Source organism: Pholcus phalangioides, unplaced genomic scaffold (genome assembly GCF_987345545.1).
Source record: "Pholcus phalangioides strain wild (caught in Gottingen) unplaced genomic scaffold, Ppha-v1.0 ptg000042l_1, whole genome shotgun sequence".
NCBI classification, from domain to species: Eukaryota; Metazoa; Arthropoda; class Arachnida; order Araneae; family Pholcidae; genus Pholcus; species Pholcus phalangioides.
The window spans coordinates 10,212,404-10,236,858 of record NW_028301628.1 but is presented as its reverse complement, the minus strand read 5'-3'; the positions used below and the strand labels follow the sequence as shown (position 1 = coordinate 10,236,858).

At 39.1% G+C, this 24,455-nt stretch overlaps 1 protein-coding gene across 4 annotated transcripts in view; it reads left to right on the top strand.

Annotated features, from left to right (window-relative positions):
* ex (FERM domain containing expanded) overlaps nt 1–1,655 on the top strand; it is a 68,720-nt gene extending 67,065 nt beyond the window's left edge. For all 4 annotated transcript variants that reach the window (XM_089254718.1, XM_089254717.1, XM_089254716.1 and 1 more), the window contains exon 13: nt 755–1,655. In XM_089254718.1, coding sequence (XP_089110844.1) covers nt 755–1,378 — 624 coding nt within the window. In that variant the 3' untranslated portion in view covers nt 1,379–1,655. The remainder of the gene's footprint in view (nt 1–754) is intronic.
* Nucleotides 1,656–24,455: the final 22,800 nt, after the last annotated feature.

Genomic DNA, 24,455 nt, shown 5'->3' with positions numbered 1-24,455 from the left:
TTAATTTTCGTTCATGTGACAGCCATATTTTTGTATCAAATTTTTTAAGAGATTTGCTTTTAGACTTAGATTTTTAAAGTTAATTGCACTGGACAACAAATTTTGAAGTTTCACATTAATTTTTGAGGTTTCTGCATTCGGAATAACAACAGTTAATTCTTTTGTAATCTTGTGTGACCATAGGTGGTGATACGGGGTGGGGGGGGGGCGGCAATGCCTCTCATCAGCATCAGAGTTAAAGCGAACTGATCTAATGTATTTTTGTATATATGAATTGACATCATCATCATGCCCCTAGACTTTCAAGTCTATCTGTGCTTGTGTGTGTGACAAAAATGAATCCGAACTCTGCGCACATTTCAGTACATGGTACATTATATGCGGTGAATGTTTTTATCACCTGATTATTTTTTAAATTGATCACAGTAAAATTTTTATTGCTTAGAGTAAACATTTTACTATAATGTAATTTTTCTTTTACAATTTATAATTGAAACTAGAAAAAAAAATTATCAGCAGAGTTGCACAAAGTTTGATTTTTAAAAATTTAAATACCGTGAATAAGGCCTTGGCATTTCAATTTCTAAACTGGCTTGAAGGGTTAAAAAACTGGATCAATTGCAGTTTTCTTTGTAATCACACATTTAAAACATAGAGGAGACCGCTGTAGCTACGGACGAAATTCACATTTTAATTTTTCTTTAATCCTTATAATAGAGCTGTTCTATACAAGCTTTTCTTTTTCCACTCCTAGGTTCGAGCAGATGTTCACCCAATACCTCGAAGCATATCCGACGTTCACCCAGAACTTCGTGGCACAGTATCCACACCTGGAGATGTTCTAGATTTGCAACAGCTGCGAAGGAAAAGTCAAGCGCTGGATCTACCGCTGATTTCTGCTCTTTGCAATGACCGCTCACTTTTAATGTTACCAAAGACTGTTCCGACATGCAGCAGGCAGCGACATTTAGGAAACAACGATCCACTCAGGTTTGCCAGAGGCTATTCCACTGCCCCAGGTGGTGCTAGCACCACCGACATAACACCATACCCAGTTAGGCCAGTTAGCTGGCATGTAGCGAATTCTCTGAATCTTGCTGGCACAGAAGACTCAGCGAGAAACTTCTCGTGGTACAAACAGAACATCGCAGATGTTGGGGATGTTAGCACGAGGGTTGTCCCATCGAGTCCGACGAAACACCTTCCACCAACGATATTGACGTCGTTCGGGAAGACCCCAGAGAAACAAAATTCAGGAGATTTCACTTACAAGTCGACGGATTACAGACTGAACAAAATGCAGATGATACCAATGAAACTTATGGCTAGTAACAGTGTAGTGAATGGACGATTGCATCCAAAGGGGTCTTCATCATGATGTGTATCTATATCTCTATATATTTTAAGAAAATTTTTCAATTATTTTATGATTTACAAAATAATTTTGCTCAACATAATTAGTAATTATTTCGGATGATATACATATGAAAGAACATGAAGCATGTTCATACACAATCGATTATAATGCTTTGTAACAAAGCCCAAGTTGTATTATATTACGCCTGTACATTGTATGAATACTGAATAATATGTCTATATAGTCTATATATAAATTTGCGTGTAAAAGCCAGTAAAAAGTCATCATTTTTTATACAGTCTGTTTTTCATGAATATTAAATTCTTTCATAATAGTTTTCTGCTTTGTGCTCGATTTCTAATATGTCATCTGTCAAGTCAGACGTCTGATTGAGAGATGAACAAGGTGGCGCTTTAGAGTTCACACTTTGGAAAGGCCTTGCAGATATACTAATAATTAAAAGTGAAAATTTCCCTTTCCCTGATTTTATGCCATGGAACCAGGGTTCAACTGAGACTTGAAAGGACCCCAGACATAGAGAGAGCAGGCATTGGAGCATTCCCCCTTCCACTGACTGGGGTTAAGATGATGCTAGGTTGGCTAACAAATATATAATGTAAATTATGGGGCCTGCGCAGAGATCGTGGCCCTAGATGAAACCAGGGCCCTGACTTCGGCTTGAGGGGGATTCTGGCAGGGCTATCATTAGAACATCATGGCCCCCCACCTGACATGCTTAAGATCGAAAATTTTAACGAGATGTCATTATCACGAGGCTTCCCCCCGTACTTGAGGCTCCTGTAATCCAAGTTTAGGCGGCACTGAAACTAGGCAAAAAGATGCCAATTAAATTTTTGGCTTAAATTCTACACTAAACCATTCATGAACCTTGTAGGCATTCCTCTACAAAATTTCTAACGAATTGGTCCTTGTGGGAGCATAGCCCTAACGTATTTATGTTGTCGGAATAGTGTTTGTTACGCGTTCTACTGGCGCTGCCACCAGCTTCCATGTTTCGAAGTGAAAATGGCAAATGCTTGAATATTTGTGACTATCGTGTTGAAGGGCTTGCCTGCTCTCTGCGGAGATAAATGCTATGGGACTGTTCAAATACGGGGGGGGGGGGGTGGTGGTGCTGTCGTCGCATTTACTTACTTTTGAAAAGAAAAAAAGCTAGTTTCTAAACATTTTTTTTGCCCTGGGGGGGGGGGGGGGCGTCCGTCCCTGACTTATCGCTCTTCCTTCCTATTAATTTATTTTTGAACAAGTTCATAATGGACAAAAATTTTACTGGTCGATCTTCGGACCCTAGGCTAGAGTTCATTGAGCCTACCTGTTGAGAGGGTTCTATGCGGGGCTGTCTGAGCATCATGGGGTGGGGGCGTATTTTGTTAGAAGTAGCCGCAGTATATACGCGGTGCGTAGCTAACACCTCTGACCGCAAATTACTGGTGAACCGTTGATCCTAGAGGCATATTTCCAACTAAAAATCCAAAAAAACGCATGGACCTCAGATACTTCATATTGCAAATTAAAAAAAATATCGTCCTGTCTCCTGAGGACAATTAAAATTCCACGTGTTCAAGTGCAATATTCGTTGTGTGATATTTTTGAATTAAAAAAATCGTGGGGGGGGGGGTGAAAGGGGAAGAGCAAAATTATAAACTAACCGAAAATGCTTTTTCCCCAACTTTTCTGATTTTGAATTGAATCATCTTGGCAAAAGTTGCACTTAGAAACGTGGAAATTTTTTTTTGTCCCCCAAAGAAGCGACAATTTTCTAATTGGGTTTTTGTGTACAGAGCGGCCATATAAAAACTTATACCTATACAACCCCCCCCCCCCCTTGCAATATGAATGACATCTGAGGTTCACACGTTCATTTAGATACTTTTCCTAATTTGAAGTGTGTATTCTAGAATCAACAGTTCGCCAGTAATTTGTGATTGTAGGTGTTGTTTGCTATGCACATTGTGTATTCATACTTTTACTCGAAAACTACAGTACCAGATCTCATCATGTAGGCTCCCTATGGACATGAGCTCTCCTCCCCACCGCGTATGACTGGAAGAGTAAGATGGGCCTGCTATACAGATAGTTCTGCTGGATTCTAAAAGTTTTGTCGTACTTCTTCCCACTCGTCCCGATCATAGTTCTCTATGGTTCCGCTCAACCAACACCAGTTAGAGCAGAAAACCTTCGCTCCCAATCTTTTCGATGCCGTAACGTCATCACATTTCGCATTCTCTTCCCGACCAACACCAGCTAGCGCAGAATTGCTCTGGTTGGCTGAACTCCCGTCACGTGTTCTCCAACATCTCATTTGCACCTGTGGGTGCCTTAGATTACCCCAGGACTGCATGGAGGCCATATGGTCGCTGGTTGAGTACTACTACTTCACCAAACTCCTGGCGATACCGCTATATACTGCCATTGATGAGTTGTGTTGGAAATGAAGATGCCATCTATCGGTGATTGCCTCTCTCTCATGCTCGTTAAGGAAAATATATTTTTTTCTGGGTTTGAACCTGGAACAGTGATAGCAACCTTTTCACGGTGGTAGACGATCATCTTACCACCACCCACGCCACTCGGACGGTGGTTGAGGACTATTGGTCTTTTTTTAGTAGGATTGAACATATTCGGAGTATGTTGCTGAACCGAATGGCCTGAGCAGTGGAAAAATTGAGGACCCTTTCATATTCTTTCGTCACTGACCATATATCATAAGGTAAAATAGGGCCGCCCTTACCAGATGCAGGGTCCCCGGTGTGAATATAATTGCATTGGCCGAAGCGTCTTCTCACTGTGGCGACATTGGGATTTAAACTTGGATGCGAGGCTGTCACTATGACTACTCGACTACCACAGAGGTTATAATTAGGGCCTACTGAAAGAAATTGAGAAATAATGAAAAAGAGTGAAAAAAAAAAATCTTTGTATCGAAAATTAGAGAAAGAAAAATCCAGCACCCACAAAATTCAGAATAAATCAAAGAAATGATTCCAGCACCTATGAAAAAAATTACAGAATTAAAAAAAAGAATTTCAGAATTAATGAAAGAGAGAAATAATTCAAGAATTTCTGATGAAAATTCAGAATTTATGAAATAAATTATATTACCGTAAGTGTGGGGCCCTAAAAAAAACGCGTAGTCCGCTGGTATCGCACTTGCTGCGCATTTTAAGTGCGGCTCTGGGGAAGGTTTCGTATAAACGGGACATCGCAGAATAAAGGAAATAAACGGGTCACATGGTAATAAGTACAATTACAAGACAAGCATGAAACAAACTTCTGCTGCCATCTATAAATGAAAAAGTACATGTCTTTATCTCAGAGGAAAAAAAATTGATTAATGACATAAATTCGAAGCACCAAAATATTTTTTTTAATTGTGTGTGCTTCGAAGTTCTGATACTTAAATTTTTGTGCAGTCAGAATAAAAAATTGAAAGTTTCAGATATAAGAAATGATTTTTTTAATAATGTCGATGAACTATGAATTAGCTTTTACTTGTATTTACTAGATGGCAGCAGCAAATATGATATACTTATCCAAGGTTACCAACCGTCCTCCTTTTTGATGTCATTTCAAGCGTCCTCCTATGTTTCGGAAACATTGTCTTTTTTGTCCTCCTTTTCAGGTTCCCGGAATTATTTTCATATTTTCTGGGGAAGTTTTTTTTTTCTCCATTTGGAAACATATGTTTCTACATTCACACGAGTGCTTTGTATTTTATTCCCACGCATTCACAAATAGTCGTCGAAATTCCAAGAATTTTTTCTGTTTCTGCTTTTTTTTAGTGATTCTGTTTCAGAGTTGGGAAAAATTATTGTGTTGCGCCGCCTTCATAGTGATGTCGCTTATCCCAATTTCCACAACAGATGGCGCCACGAGTCTGATCAATAAACCCGGTCGCAACAATAATTTTCCCCAACTTTAAAACAGAACCTGCTAAGAAAAGCAGATACAGAAAAAAATTCTGGGAATTTCGACGGCTATTGGTAAATGTGTGTGGGGGAAAAACCCACAAAAACTCTCAGATCAATAAAGCAATACACAGTGGATCCCGCTGATATCGTTTTTCAAAAAATAATCATAAAAACGTTTTAAACTAGAAAAATCTTTAAACGGGAAATCTTAATGAGAATTACTTATAGTTGAGACCACCAACAGTAGCCGTACTAAGCGGGAAAACGTTGTAAGTGGGAACGTTATAAGCGGGAAAACATTGTAAGTGGGAACGTTATAAGCGGGATTGACTGTATATGCATCAAAGTGGAGAGAAAGAAAAATTTCCCCCAGAAAAATGAAAAATGATTCCGGAAACCTGGAAAAGAGGACAAAAACGCAAATTTTCAGATACGTTGGAGGACGCTTGAAATGATATAAAAAAAGAAGATATGCCTTTTTTTTTTCTCTTCTTCTCTCCTAAAGGAGAAAGGTTGTTAACCCCCTAAATGTGATTATGTTATCTTCAAGCTGACCATATATTATAGAAAAAATTACGGGAGACCACCTATTGTCGCAAAAAACAGAAAAAATAATCATATTAAAATGAAGAATAAAAGCAATTATTTTGAAAATCGCAGATTTTTTGTTAAAATTACCAATGGGTAGGAGATAATGCAATCAGTTATGAGAGTTATATTCAACAATAAGGTGTCAGAACCTGGGGGCTGAGGTTGTTCGAGTACTCCCCAATACATTTTACGGGGGCGGGGGTGATCTACAATTTTTGCGCTGATGGGGCTCCAGGAAGATGATATATGTAGTCAACCTTTTTTTACATGCTATAAATTCACTATGGGGCCATTCAAGTATTACGTAAGCAGATTTTCAGCCATTTTTGACCCCTTCCCCCCCCCCCCCGTCTGCAAAAGTCAGCAGAACACTGACCCCCTCCCCTCTGTCAGCAAAATTTCGTCAGCAGCTTAGAACATTTCATATCTTCAAAAAGGGGTGGTTGATGACGTAAGCAATTTTCAAACCCCCTCCCCACTTGATGCTGACGAATACGTAAATGATCCCGACTTTGTGAACCATTCTGTGTTGCAGAAGGTGTCCTACTGCATGTTGTGGGGAGGGGGACATACTGAGCCCCCACCCCCAATAATTAATGAATATACGACGCAACGCACCACTCCCCACTCCTGGATAAAGCCGGGTTTTCCTAGAAGTAGAATTGCAGCGTCGGGTGAAGCGCGAAAACGCTGATTGGTCAAAAACTTGAAATTCAGGTTTTATGACCAGTCAGCATTTTCACGTTGCACGCACCATAGAAAACCTGCTCCTAAGAACCCAACACGAACCACAACAGGTCCCAGCCATTGTACGGGACGGTCATGCGAAAAATCGCTCCGATGCCTAAGCCTATCGACTTATAAATTTTTAATAGCCACCCTAAAATTAATTTCAGTTAAAGTTTGAAACACAATCCGTACTCAGTCGGATAACTTAATGTCATAAAAATGTCTTGTAATAGAAAACAATTTAATTGCTACTTTCACGACATACTACTGGACCCCCAAAACTGGAGATGGTCAACATTGGAGAAGCTATGCTGGAGCAAGGAAGCCAAAGCTGACGACATTGCCGCAGCAGCCGAACATGATACATGTAGCTGAACACGACTTCCAGGCCTTCTACAAACCCGGCTTAAGTCCTTGGGTTCCCTGTACACGGGATAACTAATAACCGTCATAAGGTTTTTCCGCACACACGCACGCATTTTGGAGCTTCTGACGATATGTAGGCTGGATTACACTCTCTGGCTTGTAGAGCCTCCAGTATATCAAGACGCATCATCTTGAGAGAACAGGAAAAACAACAAAGGATAAGACAGAATAAATCACGTGACCATATGACCCGTATTTCCCCAGGACATTCCAGTATTTTCCCGTAATTTCTTCCATCCCGACTTTTTCCTCTTCTATAATTTTTTTTTTTTTTTTTAATAAAAAAGCCCCGTATGTCTGACGAAGCCTGCTCTTGGACTTGTCTGAAATGAAGAAATTTTTGTTTTCTCAACTCATAAGTTACGATTAATTGTGACTGTGAGTATGAATAATCATCTCACACCTGTTCGATCCAATTAGGATTTCCAAAGTCTCGACATTTTGGAGCCCTCGGAATCGGTAACGAAAAATCGAATTTCTCGAGAATTCCCAAAATCACTTTACACTGGAACCCCATTTATATTACTTGCTCCGTTTATACGACGTTTTTTTCTTCCTTGCTCTTACTCTATAATTCTTAAACGTGAAATATCTCATTTATGCGCCACACAACATCAATTACACGATGCTTTCACGACACGAATCCCAAATTTTATAATGGATTAATAGTATATTATCATTATATTTACATTATTATTAGAGCCCGAAAGTTCAGGCAAAATGCCATAAATGCCTATATATATATATATTTCTGCCTATTTTCAAGCTTTTCTGAAAAAATGTCTTTTTGAACTTTTTCTGCCATAAATGCGTATTTTTACATAGTTTTAAGTTTATTGGTGCATTTCAGAGGCCATAATATGCAATGCCGAAACGAATACTTGGAAAGAAAAGTGGTTTGTCTCCTCCGGGAATCGAATCCGGGTCTCCTTGCATACCGGGAAAGTGCTCTAACCAATACACTGGGAACAACACACAACATCCAGAAAATTCAACTTCTCAGTATACTTCGGGCCGAAAAAATACCATCTCGATACAAAAATGCCAACTAGGGCGAAAATTGCTGTAGTTAGAGTGTTATAAAGAATTGTCTCTGGTGTATTGGTTAGCGCACTTTCCCGCTGTGCATGGGGAGCCGCGTTCGATTCCCGGAGGAGACAAACCACTTTTCTTTCCAAATATTCGTTTCGGCATAACATCCAGAAAATTCAATTTCTCACTATCAATTATCATCATAAAGTTCACCCCCCCCACAGTCCTTCCAGTCCCATTTAAACGCGAATATGTGATCTGAGAGATATGGAACTTGTAGTTGCTATGCATTAACTTTGCTTTGACCAGATGATGTTAGACGTGAATAATTTTGTTTCGGATGAACGCAGCCGACTTTTAAAAAGCAGAGGAAAATTAGAAACTTGTTTCTCTCTCCACATGCTTCACGTTATATCTCTCGCTCAGGCATTGTATGTGTATAGTTGATCGATGATTGTCAGCACCTCCTAGAGATAGAAGGCCTCTGCACTGTTTGCCATAAACGTCATTCAGACTACCTAGCAAGTTAGCCACATTTTGAAACACTGCATCCTATTTCGTTTCTTCTTATTTTGGCGTAGAATCTTCCTGATTGGCTCACAAATACCACATAGTGATTGGATGTGGGGGCATAGAAATCGCCAATTCTGAGCTCGATCATTTTTTTTCCTCACAACGATGATACTGGCACGAGCAGAGAATTTTTTTCCCTGAATATTCAGAGGGAAAACGGACTACTTACTGACGTCACAAGCAGACTGCGGAGGCCTTCTATCTCTAGGAGGTGCTGTGATTGTCCCAAGAGGTCAACAATTGACGTCATGACTCACACATGGCGAGGTAGGAGAAGACAGGGCTCTAGGGGATCCCATGTTGTTTTGATTTTGTTTTTATACCATAAAAATGCACTGCAAACAACCATAGCTATTTATTTTATTTTTGTATTTTTTGGTATTTGTTATTAAATTGACCAGAGTCACCCTCAGGGGTATGAGAAAAATTCAACCACACAGAGTCCCATTCTTGGAGTAGTCCCGCATACGTATGAGGGAATATAAAAAAAGTAAATTTTTTTACTACAATAGAACAAGGTAGCTATGTATCAACTATAGAAATGATAGTGGTTGTTCGGAATAATACAGATTGTTCAGAATAAACTAGAATAATTCGCAACTCGAAAAAAAAAGGCACTCCACATATAATTTTCTCTTCGGGACCCGCGTCTGATAATGCTGGCCCTGAAATTGACCCGAGGGGCCTCAAATACTTTATTTTGGGCTTGAAATCAATTTAACTTTGATAATAATATAATGCAGTTATTATAAAGCATAATTAAACCAGATGTAACCAATTTTTCATCTAGTATTTTGGACCCCACCACTTAATACCTTAGTTTTTATATTTCCTTCCTTCCAAAAGTTATAAATACCTTGTTTAGTGCCTATTTTAGGCATTTTAAGTGCCTTTTTCCCTACCTATTTCAACCCATTTTTACAAACTTCTGGGCTCTAATTATTATAATATTAATGATCCATACAGTTAAATGTAGAAGGCGTACAAATCTTTGTGTTAAAGGGTGAATTGGCACTCGTGCTTATGTGCTCGACTCTCCTCGTGGAGACCCTGGCACCAGGTCCTAAATTCTATTGCAGTTTGGCCAGGATCCGAAAAACTTATACGATTTCCCGTTTTTTTTGTTGCAAATTGAATTAAATTTATGCAGCATCAAATTTTATTTTCTATTTTCCCACAGTTAGCGAAGGGGAAAAATGCCTCACCTTTTGTATAGTTTGAATTTCCCGGAATTTTTTTTTCGGATATCGCAGAAAATTCCCGAGAACGGGCGGGAACTCTCGAGAGGAAACCCTAGATCCAATGTTGATTTTCGCCCCTGCTAAATTCATTCTAATCTGTCTTGATTCACGGTAGTGCTTCATCTTGCCACAGAGAGCACATTCCTGATACCATGGCGTGCCTTGGGTTGGCCAATGCTGCACTAGTATAATGGGACAGTGGCTTAAATGGCTCATGTCCTACTTGGAGGTAACTTGCGTAATTTTCTTCAATGGGGCACCAGAGGTATTTGGATCATTTGATAATTTTTGTCGCACCACGGTTATTTTCTGCAGACGAGGGCTAATTAGACCGGGACCTGCCATTTATTGCCGATTTTGAACGGCAGCCTTCTTTTTTATAGAGATTGGTGCGCTAACCCTTCGATATGTGACTCCCTGCGGTAGTAAACATCTTCTGCGGTCATGTCTCAGATTCTGTTGTACCCCGGTGTCAGGAAAGTTTCTGACAATGACTAACTGGGTATCGAACTCGCAACGCTTCTGGACATTCTTTGGTACTTTAGAAGAGTATCTTATCGACTTGGGCTACCGCGCACGGAAGTATTTGGAACTTGCAGGTGTTCGTCCTGACCTTTACGTAGGAAATTTTGATTTCTGAATCAGTTCACAGGGTGCTCAGACCCATGCCATTAGTTACCGTGGGGGCTTGAGCACCCACAGCACCCCCGGCTCCAACGCGACTGTTCTGCGGTGTTAAGACGCCGACTGGTTAAAGCATATAACACTCACTGTTAAAGAGATATCTGTTTCGCAGTGCAATTTATTTTTCCTGGAAAAATAAAAATAATTCGGGAAACCTGAAAATGATGACAAATTAAGGGAGGGAGAAATTTTAGAAACGTATGAGGACGCTTGAAATAAAATAAAAATTAGGATATGTAAAATATCGTAACCCTATGTAAAAGATGACACATCGACACTGAGTGAACCACTCAGTGGTGTGCAGTGAAACTTCGATATAATGATATTCTGCGGACTAAGAAAAAAATTGCTTTGAAAGGGATTATCGTTACAGCGCGAGGCAACATTGTCATTACGAGCCACCAAATTTATGCTGTTGTTGGCATCTTTTCTAAATCTGCGTTGTTAGTACCATCAAAAAATGGGCTTTAAAGTATTTATTCATCATCGAAAACTGTAATTAATTAGTTGATTGATGAAATTCGTTCAGCTTCTGTAAAGAGGTTTGCAGCATTGCACTTTTGTTTCTTACTCAGTAAGTGACAATACCTACACTCTATCAACATTTTCGGTGATCATGTGGTGGGAAACACCGATGCTATTACACGCTCTTGGAAGAATGAAAAAAGAAGTGACCAAGTTAAAATCAAATGCAAGATGATTTTGAACGAAATGAAAAAAATATCGTTGCAGCTGTTTCAAAATCTCTTAAAATGGTATCGTTATAGAGGGATTTATCGTAGTAGAAGATATTGTTGTATCGTTTAACAAGCCGGTGATTAACAACGTGAAGCCCACGTCCCACAACGGGGCAATTTGATTTTGGGGGGGGGAGGGGCAATTTGAGAATGAGTTTTTCTATCGAGGCTTTGTGTGGAACTTTTCAGAAATTCTCTATATTTTTTTTAATATCAGTTCAAATTTAAATTTTTTAAACAATTTCTTATTGAATTCTATCTTTTATTATTATTTTTTTTCAGTGTTTTCTTTGAAAGGGGTTTGATCAAGAGTTCTTGATATTTTGTGTTCCACGGACAATTTGTGCCAACAAAGTGAAGAAAAATTAAGGCCATATGGACCCTTTTACAAAATAATATTTTGCATGTAGCAATGTAAAAATAATGAGTTTTTCCTCCAAACTCACGATCCCCCTAAAGCTTCTCCAAGAACTATTGGTTAAGAACCACTACTTTGACTGAATAAATGACATTTTTGACTCCCTCAAAGTGAACGCGTTTCCTTTATGAATTACAAGTAATGGGGGGAAAGGGTAGGAGGCAAAGCTGCAAGATGGCAAAATTCGAGGATGCCAAGCCTTCGCGAAGAATGCAATGCAAAAAAATAGTTTTTACATTAAAAAGAAAAACTTTGTTATCGAACTGAAGTTTCTTGGGGTGGGGGGTTCTTCTCCCGATAAAAGTTCTTGTTACGTCTCTGACGGGGGTTGGGGGTGGACACTAGAATTTCAGGGATGCTTTGGGGGGGGGGGCATAGCTTGGAAATAGGTTGGGAAACACTTCTATAGGCAATCCCAAATAAGATTTGAAAAAAAAAATGCCGTTGTAGTGAGGTTTGACTGTATTTATCTCTTTCCGACACTGGTGCCCCAAATGTGTTGGGTTGCTTTTCCTCACTGTAAAATTTTTTCTTTTGACCTCAGGGGGTTAAGTCCTGAATTAATTTTGAATTGGAAATAATTATAAACTTTGATGCTTTCATCAGAAGGCAGCACTCATAGTCGAACTTTCTGAGAGTTTTTAAGATGGCTTCCAGGAGAAAGTGCCTCCAGAGGAAAAGTGCTATTTATTACATAAAATTTAGCAGTAAAATTCTGGAGAAAATTGAATGTGAAGACGAGTATACCCTGTATCATCTTGGCTAAAATAATTTGAACAAAGTGAATTGTTTTTCACAAAAAAAAATTGTTGACATTTATTTTTTATGTATTTTTTTGAGTGTGAAAAATGCAAAAACATTAAACATTTTGGAAATTCCAAAAAATGAATGCTTCGGTCTGAGAGGGTTATAGGAACGAATAGATGAATTGTCATGTATTGATGAATATAATGCTTTAGAATCAATATTTAACATTGATTCTAATCCCATTAATGGGGAGTATTTTTGAAAGAAAAATTAGTTAATGGACACATTGAATCAATCACGAGATACTCCATCTCGAACAAAAACAAACATCTATGTTGCAGATGCAACGTAAAACCTGGAATGGCACTGATGCAATTCACATTCTACTCGTCCGGGAAAATACTTATTATTCCTTGAATTCACTCGAGATTTTTCTGCATTCGCTTTGAATCGTTCGAGAGAAATTGAGGAAAAAAATGTTTATTTTTTTTTCAATATTTTCCGCTATCTTATTTCGAAAAAAACATTCTCGGAACGGGACATTTATTTTCCTTCACTGGATTTCTATCCGACTACTTATACTATATTTACCTAAAATGCATGACGCAAGTTTGTGGAGCAAACATCGAGAAGTTTCCGAAAGGATGAAAGTCCTGCGTGTGTTTATACTTTTAACAGTTTCCCCTTCACTCGGAGTTTATTTCCGCCGAACAACCAATGAAAACATTTTCACTCGACGAGTTTTGAGAGCCTCCCGTGTTTACACAGTGTTGTAGAGAGTAAAGGTTTAAAGGTTTTCACAGAACGAACCGAATGTCTTTCTCTGGGTAATGGCCGTTACCTTCCTTCTAGGAAACAACACTTCCATTTTCTTCAATTGATATAATTTCCGAAAGGAAATCTGTTCCACTTGCACACATCTCTGGGAATCGGAGAGCCCATGATGACCTGCGTTGGTCCAACTTGAATGTACGAAATGAACCTCAGCGAAATTGCTGTCTTAGCGAAGGGATACCGTTCGGATACGCCTGGGGGATCCCATGGTAAAGAGTATTGGAAAAATTATTTTTGACAGTACGTAAATAGAGCTGATGTTTTTAGACTCCGAACATGACTTTGTTCAGAGTTGGAAACTCCCGAACATCACTTTGACTAGAGTAGAAAGCGCCCTATCATCGGTTTGTATAGAGTAGAAAGATCCCGAACATCGCTTTATAAAGAATCCGAAGCTCTCGAACATCGCTTTGTAAATAATAGAAAGCTCCCGAACATCGCTTTGTAAAGAATATCGCTTTGTGTTCAGAGTACAAAGCTCTCAAACATCCCTTTGTCCAGAGTAGATAGTCCTCGAACATCGCTTTGTAAAGCATAGGAAGCGTAGAAAGCTCCGAACATGACTTTGTCTAGAGTAGAAAGCTCCCGAGCACGAAAGTAGAAAGCTCTCGAACATCGCTTTGTAAAGAACAGAAAGCTCCTGAACATCGTTTTGTCCAGCGTAGAAAGCTCTCGATAATCGTTTTGTCCAGCGTAGAAAGCTCCCGAACATCACTTTGTGCAGAGTAGATTGTTCCTCATGTTCATGTAGAATTTAGAATAAGCTTAGTTGTCATTAATTCGGCCGTGAAATTCTTCCGATCTTATATATATATAGGATGCATCAGTGCATGGGCAGGCTGTGAAATTAATCCTAGAAACGGGAAAGCGTGCTCGATATATTCGACGAGTTCACTCGACCTGGTCGACGAGAACGTATTTGGTATGTCGGACGAGTTGACTCGGCCTAGTCGGCGAGAGAGTAGTTGGAATATTCGACGAGTTAACTCGACCTAGTCGGCGAGAGCGTACTTGGTATGTTCGACGAGTTGACTCGGCCTAGTCGGCGAGAGAGTAGTTGGAATATTCGACGAATTAACTCGGCCAAGTCAGCGAGAGCGTATTTGGGATGTCAGACGAGTTAACTCGGCCAAGTCAGCGAGAGCGTATTTGGGATGTCAGACGAGTTAACTCGGCCTGGTCGGTGAGAGAGTATTTGGCATATTCGACGATTTAACTCGGCCTAGCTGGCGAGAGCGTACTCAGGATGTCGGACGAGTTAACTCGGCCTGGTCAGCGAGAGCATACTCGGTATATTCGACGAGTTAACTCGGCCTGGTCAGCGAGAGCATACTCGGTATATTCGACGAATTAACTCGGGTTGGTCGGTGAGAGCGTACTCGGGATGTCGAGCGAGTTTACTCGGCCTAGTCGGCGAGAGCGTACTTGGTATATTCGACGAGTTAACTCGGCTTTGTCAGTGAGAGTGTACTTGGTATGTTCGACGAGTTGACTCGGCCTAGTCGGCGAAAGCGTACTCGGTATCTGCGACGAGTTAACTCGGCCTAGTCGGCGAGAGCGTATTTGGTATATTCGAGTTAACTCGGCTTGGTTGGCGAGAGCGTACTCGGTATATGCGACGAGTTAACTCGGCCTAGTCGGCGAGAGCGTAATTGGGATGTTCAACGAGTTAACTCGGCCTGGTCGGCGAGAGCGTACTCGGTATATGCGACGAGTTAACTCGGCCTAGTCGGTGAGAGCGTACTTGGGATGTTTGATGAGTTTACTCGGCCTAGTTGGCGAGAGCGTATTTGAGATATCGGACGAGTTAACTCGGCCTAGTCGGTGAGAGCGTATTTGATATATCGGGCGAGTTAACTCGGCTTGGTCAGCGAGAGCATACTTGGCATATTCGACGAATTAACTCGGCCTAGTCGGGTTCCACATTGAGAAAGAATGTCTAATAAATGATGATCCCTCAATCATTGGGGTGGTGTCCATTGATAATGGAATTTGGGAAGGCAAGCAAGTGGACGAAAACATAGTTTCAACAGAGAAAAATATGGAGAATATGGATGTTTGGGCAAGTGCATCAAAAGAACATGACAATAACACAGAAATATGCATCTACCAACTGCAAACTTTTCAAAATAAAATTCTTAGAAGAGAATCACTGATGCACAAAATTTTTTTAAATCATCAGATCTTCACAAAGAGCTTGGTATAGAATCAATCTTCAAATTTGTAAAGAGGACTTCAAGGAATTTTTATGATAGACTTGGAAAAATTCAAACTTGAGACATCTCCGAGAGATAGTAATGTATGATGAAAATGAAAGACCGTAAAACCTCAGACCTAAGAATGTTTTGATGACTAGATACAGGAAAGAATTCTGAAAATTTGAAAAAGGAGTAAGCATTCAAAACTTAAATTTGTACCCTTATGAAACGGATAGTTAGGGAGGGGTCCGATACGGAAACCAAACCCACGCAGGGGTCTCTTTACCAAGATCTTTAAGAAAGATAAAAAAATAAATCAAAGAACATTTATAATATTGAACAATCCGGTAATTGTAGTACGTGAGGGCATAAGTTCCTTCACTTTATGAATTTCCCATCTGAGACAGTCTCGTTTGTATGAATATATACGAGCCACGGATTTCTCAAGTACACGAAGCCTTACCCACGCACAGGTGAAAGAGGGCCTGTTTTCGGATCTAATATACTCGTGAGACTTTGAAATCCTTAAAAGTATGATGAAATTTTAATCTTGCGGCTGTCGATGATTTAAATATTCACAAAGCGCCTCTTTCATGAGAGGTCTCAGCGAAAACGCATCGATCGACGACGGCTCTGCGTTCTTTTCAAAACGCGTCTAAAGAGAAGGAATTTTCTAGTATTTGAAGAATATATATATAATGGCAGTTTTCTCTCATAACAACAAATATGCATGCACTAATCAAATATTCTACTTTGGAAACTGAGTGTGTATGTACAGTATATATATAACACGTACGAAAAATAAATATTTGAGACGATGTGCAAACATTGGCGATAGAAATAAATGAGCAATTTCTCATTTTCTGTATCTGGTTCTCAGTTCACCTCGTTGGCCAAGACTTGAACCAATGAGAACGTGAATGCGTGACACGTGACCTATCATTATTGTCAAAACTCTTTAACAATGAGGCGAGACATCTCATCAATGCCACGTAAAAGAGTTAAAGAACGTCCTGGTCGATATCAAGGGAACCCCCCCCCCCCCAAGAACCACCCCTGCTACGTCATATTTTAGCTTCTTTTTATCTCCAATAACGTGAAACTAACGGGTAATGACGTATTTTGCTGTGTAATTCCTCTTTATTTCTTGTTGATGATAATAGTGGTTCAATTGTAACAATACTATGTTGTATTATTTATGTAATATACATGAGAAAAAAAGTATGATGGAATTTTAATCTCGCGGCTGTCGATGTTTTAAATATTCACAAAGCCACTCTTTCATGAGAGGTTTCAGCGAAAACGCATCGATCGACGACGGTTCTGCGTTGTTTTGCTATGTGCTGGGATCTCGGCTGCCACCTATGTATAAAAAAACATATTTGTTTTTATTCTTCAACTGAAACCGGGGTGCGGCATGAGAGAAACAACGTATATTGTCGGCTGCATACTGGGGTAAATTTTATGCGCTACCAGGCACTAAGTTTTTGTGTTTGCCGCAAAATTTCAGTAATTACTTTTTTGGTGAACCGAATTGCATTTTTTTTTTATTACTCAAACGCTCCCCGAGTTGAGGGACTATGTACCAAATCATTTCAGTTTTGGGTCTTCTATTTCGCTATCTGAAACCTTGTAAAATTGTCTTGTGACAAGGAAGAACGAAATTTTAAGCTCGAATTCACTTCTACTGCCGTCGTCCCTACAACAAAATGACCGACCCTATTTTTAAGGAGTGTTCGGAAGACCAATCTGGTGATGTAAGAGTTCATTATTAACCACTTTACGATCAAGGACGTAATATTGCGCCCAAACGCCTGTGGAATAAATTCAAACGAACGCTCTCTGTTTTCTTTCCTCTGTCCTCATCATCACGAGGCTTTGTTGCAACCCTATAAAGTTGTTCTCTTTACCTTCCCTTTATTTCTATACAATCATTGGTGATTTTTTCCCCTCATATGATGTATTCTTCTGCTATATACATATAAGAACGAAAGAGAACAGGCACTTAGAGGGTGAAAAGAGAAATCTGCTTCGTATACCTACACTATTATCTCTATCCTCTCTCTTATCTGCACTTATACTGTTTTCCTTTTATTTGTTTTTTTTTTTCATTTTCTTCTACTTTTTTACCCCTTCACCCTCTTTCCGTTTTTCTAACGTGCGGTTAGGTTAGGACAAGGTTACCATATTTATCGCCGATTCGCCAAATAGCGATCATCCGAATTTCTTGCCAATAGCTTGTAAGCGAAGAGGTTAGCTATACTGTAGTGAGACATATATACAAATGTTGTATATATTTCTCCAAAGCCTTTCGGTACCTTGACATGTCACGGCAAAAGCTTTAAGACTAACAATACGAGGGTTTGAACGTTTGTGAATGACTAAAGCTAAGATGAAGATTTGATGTTGTGTTGAAGAGAAACGATCTATCGTATCAAAAGTTTCATTACCCAAAGCTAGTCAATAATCAAGGAGAATTGATTTCGCATCGGATCGAGTTCAATTAAATTGCACGAAGATATTACTTAAAGTAAAGTCCTCGTCTTTAGACTTAATCTACTTCTTTTTTTTTGTTTTTCAAAGGGGAGTATAAAACTGTTAGATTGGCTCGGCCGCCGACGTTCCCATTCAAACTTAAGCCATCACACGATAGCAAATTATCCAGTGTTGTGTCATTAACTTCTTCCCGAAAATGAATGATATCCCAAGCGGCTCCTTCTGTAGAATCTCTAACCGGAGTGAGAGTTTGTTTACTTTAATGGTTAAGACCATGAGAAAAGGCTTCAAAGTTTCCCTGGTTTTTTTTTCTTTTGTGCCTTATTCTTTTTCTTCGTCGAATTTCCGTTTGAAACTCTTCCTAATGTGTTTGCCTTTAAGTGGAAACAGCGCACACAAGATGGATCTAATGGAGGAAAAAAAGTTTCGTTTGTGTATCTTTTGAGTGGATGTTGACTAATTTATCAGAATTTACGGGTGGTTGAAATTGTGAAACAACTGGGAAGTTTCGTTCGTATTTCCACTGAGAAAGAGAGTTGTGCATGGTTTTTCTTTTGTTTGGAAAAAGTATAGGCAGGTTTTTCCCTAAAAGTGGGTGGCGACTATGTGGAACAAATAACCCGAATGATAACATTATCCGTGGTTCTAATAAGCAGATTCTATGATTTTTGAGAGTAGGTATGTAAATGTGTAAACTGTTACTTTCAGCTTTGTATGAAACCATAGCAGATCACTTTGCTTGGGGCCCCCATGTTGTTGAGCCTGCTCTGAAAAGAACCTCCACGTTCCTAGAGAACACAAGATGTTCCTAGTCCATGAAAGTTGTTGCAGTGGTACCAGTCCGTTAGGACAATGACACCCAGATTTTATCGCTTTATCGCCTTATGGAGAATGGCTTGAGAATTTCCTGGGTCCGAAGCTCGGGGGGGGGGGGGGGGGTCTTGAGCTTATTCATAAATTTTTTTCACTGCAAATTTACTCAAAGAATCAATATAATTTTAACAAATTTTAATCTATTCTTTCCTGACATTTTGCAAGCAGACAAATGAATCCGCTAAATGAATCTTCTAAATTCTATTACTAAATGCTGAATTGTATTGCTAAATGTTGAACTATATTGTTAAATGCTAAATTCTATTGCAAAAATGCAAAATTATATTGTTAATCACACGTTAATTCTTTTGTAAATTTCTTTCATTTCCAAAAACTTCGACTTAAGGGAAAATTTTAACACTTAAAATACAGAAAAAGTTCAGGGGCTGAGTGAAAACTTCGGCTTAAACAGATATTCGCATTATCGGAGTTCGTCTTATCGTGAATTGACAGTATATCACAAATGTAACATATTATGATATATATATTGCCACCATTAAAATCATCGCCATCTCCGGTCCCCTATCAGCATGAGTGTTAATGGCTGAGAAGGGTCTCAGGATGTTTTTTTTTCTTCGTTGAGCTTTCGTAAATCTTTTGTAACTTACGCCTTATTGCGAAATTTTCCCGTGGCGCCCGAATAACGCCATATTTACGACCCTTTTCCTTTTTCTGGCCGAGGAAGAAGTGAGATGTGTCCGTGAGGGTTAATAATTCGGCCCTCGGCCAGAACAACGTAATTCATCCGGTTTTCTCTCGTAAGCGTAAAGTTTATTATCCACCATATATATCCGATACTTCTAATCCAGTAGGGAACAGGGAAGGTTCCATAAAGAAACCAGAATAGAAGCAACGATGCTGATACAATCATCGGACGCGTAGCATTAATTTTTTCGAAGTTTTCGTCAATTAAAGCATTTTCTCAAAGCTTGTGATGAAAGAATTAAGGGCACAGAAAAGTTGAATAATCCGTGGATTATACCCCTTAAAAAATGTTCTGAATTCCCCAGTACTGATCGTATTTCATCGCGTAATATCTGCACAGCTTTCTTGTTTTTCCGTGAGAGATTCATTTTAAACTTCCTAAATAATTGAAAAATATTGAAGAAAAAGATTTTTCTACATATAATAAGTATGGGAAATTTGATTTTTTTTACAAAAACGTGATAAACAACCTTTTCTATTCCCTAAGATTTTTGGTTGACAACCTTTCTATTTCTTTGTTGGAAAAACAGGACATTTTTCAAGCTATTTTACTGGAAAATATTTATTCTTTACTTTACTCGAGGAAAATACGGTAAATTTTGGGATCCTAAATACGGGAAAATACAGAAAATTACCATTTGTCGCCAAAACCGATGCCAAAGGTTAAGCAAAGCTGCTAAAATCACCGAAAAATACAAGTTATATATTAAAAGGACTACTACACCTCGTCCATATTCTTCAATGGAATATCTAAAAAATAATGTTGGAGTGTGCGCGCACTTGTTGTAAACTTAACGTGAAATTTGTTTCTGTGCAATGATTGTTATAGTGCTGCCATCTATTTTTTAAAATGTGACTGAAGTGTTATGACTGTACCGTTGTGGGACTGTTATTCTCTATGGCGAGACGTTTGAACGGGTAGATCAGATCGCATTTGCACCAAGAAGTTGGGAACCAACTTCAGTCGAACAACACTGTGGCAGCGGTGGGGTTCGGACCCGGTTCCTCACGATGCGAGTCCTGTACCATGATCACTCGACCAACTCTGTACCTGCAAAGAATTATTATTGCAAATCCCAGTGGATTTTTTAAAAATGAATTTTAAAGAAAAAAAATTACAATAAAGACAAATATCTGTGATGAATATTCATGTCCACAGTCCTAATTATCATACTTTAAGTTATAAATCGGAAAAAATTGGAAAAAAAAATTGGGAAGAACAAACTCACTGGAAAATAAGAAAATGTCCCGGGAAATACGAGCCATATGGCCACCCTAATTAGGATTACAACTATAAATTATCTTTTTCCAACAATCGGCAAATTATTAGCAATTTAATTTATAGCAGGCAAATCTTACTTTTGGCATCTCCTTTGGCGAGGAATGGTTATGCTAATTGCTTTTTTTTGACACAGCGCACTTAGAATCTCTTCCCGTTTTCTTCCTGAATGAAATATGGTCAGACTGCCTATAAAATACCAGGGAGTTCCGGCTTTGAGCATCATTCAAAGACGTTTAGGGATTGCCACTGAGCGAGAAGAAAACCCAGTTGCTCAGTGAGGATTTTTGCTGATGACTTCATAGCAGAAATGCAAGTCTTATCTACTTGTTATTTATCGCACTGAAACGGCAAAAGTCCTCCAGATCGATCTTTTACAGAGTATTTCTCCTAAAAAAATCGCGTACCTAAAGAAACTGACCAGTCAATCCGAAAACAGAAAGCTGTTTCTTCTCTCTTGGTATTCTGTTATTCTTTTTATTTCCACGAAAACTAAGCTTGAATGGATCGAGTACATAAATACATGCAGAGATTTTTCAAGTAGGGAGAGAGGGAAGAACTAAAGTACAAGATACTATTTCATTCCGAGCACGACTTTATAATGCTGTCCCTTATTTTTTTCTTTTTATTCCTGTTGTGTCCTGATCCTCTTTTCTACTATAAGGTCGAAACTATAAACTGTCCGATAAATTTTTCCTTAGTCCCATCCCAACGGATTTTTACTCAACAGTGATTGAAAACGTGACGTGAAAGGTACACAAGGAGCTTCTTCTTAAGGAATTTTGTTCTTATTTTTGTGTGTGAGTGTGTGTGTGTGTCCCCAGTTTGAAATAAGGACTTGGACGTGGATTCGAGGCCAGAAAGAGAAGTCCAGCTGATCCTTCTTCATGGTCCTTACTATGATCTTTACTTTTGTTGTATTTTTGGTGAATTTTGTTTTGGCGAGATAGGAGAAAAAAAAAATCTTGTGAATTATTGATGTGCACTGTCGATGGCCGTATTTTTTTTACACTTGAAAGAAAAAATGGTTGGAGACAAGCTTTGGGTCATGAAACATTATATATATATATATATATATATACTCATATACACGGTATATATATATTTTTTAAGGGTTGTATTATCTTTTGACCTTTCCTTGTGGAATTTAAGTAGGAGTCGTGGAAATTAAGTAGGATTAAGTGGAGTCAAGTAGGTGATAGTGTACTGAATTTTAACATTGTGAAGTACCATGAAGACGATCAGGGCCGCAACTTGATGCTTTATCAGCTGGGCAAGCACACATTTTAGTCCCCCTCCCCCTTTGTAATGTTGAAGAAGATGTCAAAGGATGGAATTTGTGGTTCGGAACCCGGGCACAGATCCGTTTGTTTCCTGTGCACCTAGTTGAGGCCCTGAAGACAATTGATGTTTTTCGGGAGAGTGAAATGTTTTCATTACTCTTCGTCATAAAAACGACAAATTGAATTTCTGTGAAGGGTTGAGGCTTCATATTTTGATTAGGTATTATAGACACTACACAGAACTGATTTTATGAGGATGTATTCTGTTAAAAAGTTAGGAAAAAGTTATGAAAACGTAGGGTGAATTCATGAAGTGTCAAAACACCAAAAGCTCATGCAGTGACATGCCAAAATAATGAAAGTTTTCGCACTGATGTGTGAAGGTACCGGAAGCTTTTTCAGTGAAAAATAACGGAAGCTTTCGCTGTGACGTGTAAAGATACCGAAAGCTCTTGAAGTGACATGCCAAGATAACGAAAGCTTTTGCAGTGACGTACCAAGATAACGGAAGTTTTTGTAGTGACCTGCCAAGATAATGTAATCCTGTCCGTATGACTCCGGTGCAACCCACTATAGCCAGGGCAATACAGCTCACTTGAAGTTCTGCCATTGAAACACTAGTCATCTTTCGGTGTCTCAGAGCTTCTTATAGGGTATATCTAAAGATTACTATACTTACCGTACATGCATTTCGTATTACCACTCATTCTGAGTAATTTCTAACAAATCGGTACATGTGTGCCCTAAGTGTATGTGTAGCCCTAACGTATTCATGTTGTCAGAGTTTGTGTTCTTGCTGGTGTTGCCGTCTTACATATTTTGTAGTAAAAATGGCAAATGCCTGAATTTTAGTGTTGTGCAAGTAATCGAGTGGTCCGGTAGTTACGGGAAAACCTCTCTTGAAACTGAAATGTAGAGATGACTACCAAACAAATTTTCATAAATCTGAATAATAAGAAGCCCATGAATTCAAAAAAAATCTTTCGAGCCACCTGCAGCCCCCCCCCCCCTTTCAATTCCGAATGTTCGTCTTAAGATACGAAAACCTAGAAGGGATTCTTACCGGTAAATAATCAAGATGCGCGTTCGACGGTATTTCCAATTATTTTCGACGGACACTGAATCCTCCTCTATGAAATCCTAGACGCCGAGACCATTCATATGCGTGGGGCCGATATTCCACTCCCCCACAGATATGGTTAGGGTTCGGCTAATTGATTAATCTTTTCTCTCCGGAGAAGGTTATAAAGATCTATTATTTCGGGAGCAGCTTTCCTATTGGGAGGGCGAGGCTCTTTTACCGCGAACAATGGAGGAATCCGTAAGACTATCCCTGAGAAAATCCCATTTATAATCAGCGGGGAACTCTTTCGAGGAGGAAATCTCAATCTGAGTCCAAATAATGTTGGTGAGAAGAGAGATAAGCAGCAGAGCAGCAGCAGGACTCATAAAACGCCTGAGGTATCGGTATCTTGTTAACTAATACGAATTTTCTCGAAAGTGGATTTGTGAAGTATATTAGCATAAATCTTATTCTATGAAGTTATTGATTCCTATACTTGAGAGAGAGAGAGAGAGAGAGAGAGAGAGAGAGAGAGAGAGAGAGAGAGAGAGAGAAATATGCAATTAAGAAAATCTCATGCGTTAGGGGGAGTGGATAAGAATTTGTACTGATGGAGGAGATGAAAGTCATAACGGGAATTGATTAAAAGTCACAGGAGTGTGAGATTTCTAGAACCAATTTCTGAAGAAAGCCACATTCACGACTTCGTTAGTTTCACGAGTACAAGAGTGTCCGATAAATTCATGAATAGTTTAAACATTCATAAGAATCGAAGGAATTGGTGAATTTGAATGCGTTTTGCGCAAATGTTATTATCACGAAGGGGGTATTTTTTTTTTAATGTACAAAAAAAAAATTAGTTCAAATCTTGGTCGATAGAGGGTGTTGCACGAAAGCAAATGACGGAAGGATGGACCTGAACCTTTCTTCGATCTCTTCTGTGTCTGAAACGTTCGTAAAGTTTTTACCGGTGATTCGTAGCTGCGGTAAAATCACTTCGCCAAAAGTGCGCTATCCACCAATGGTCAACATGACAATGGAAACCTGATGTGAACGCCAGTAAACGGAAAGTTCAGAAATGAGCGGTTAATCGTACACCCTGCATTTTACAGGACTAATGTGTATACAGCGATTTTCTTTTGTGCAGCGCCCTCTATCCATAAAGATGGAGTTAGAAAAACTGTTAAAAAATTCCCACTTCTTCTGAATAACTTTGCCGCAAACCGCATTTAATTATACCAAATCCTTTAATTTTTA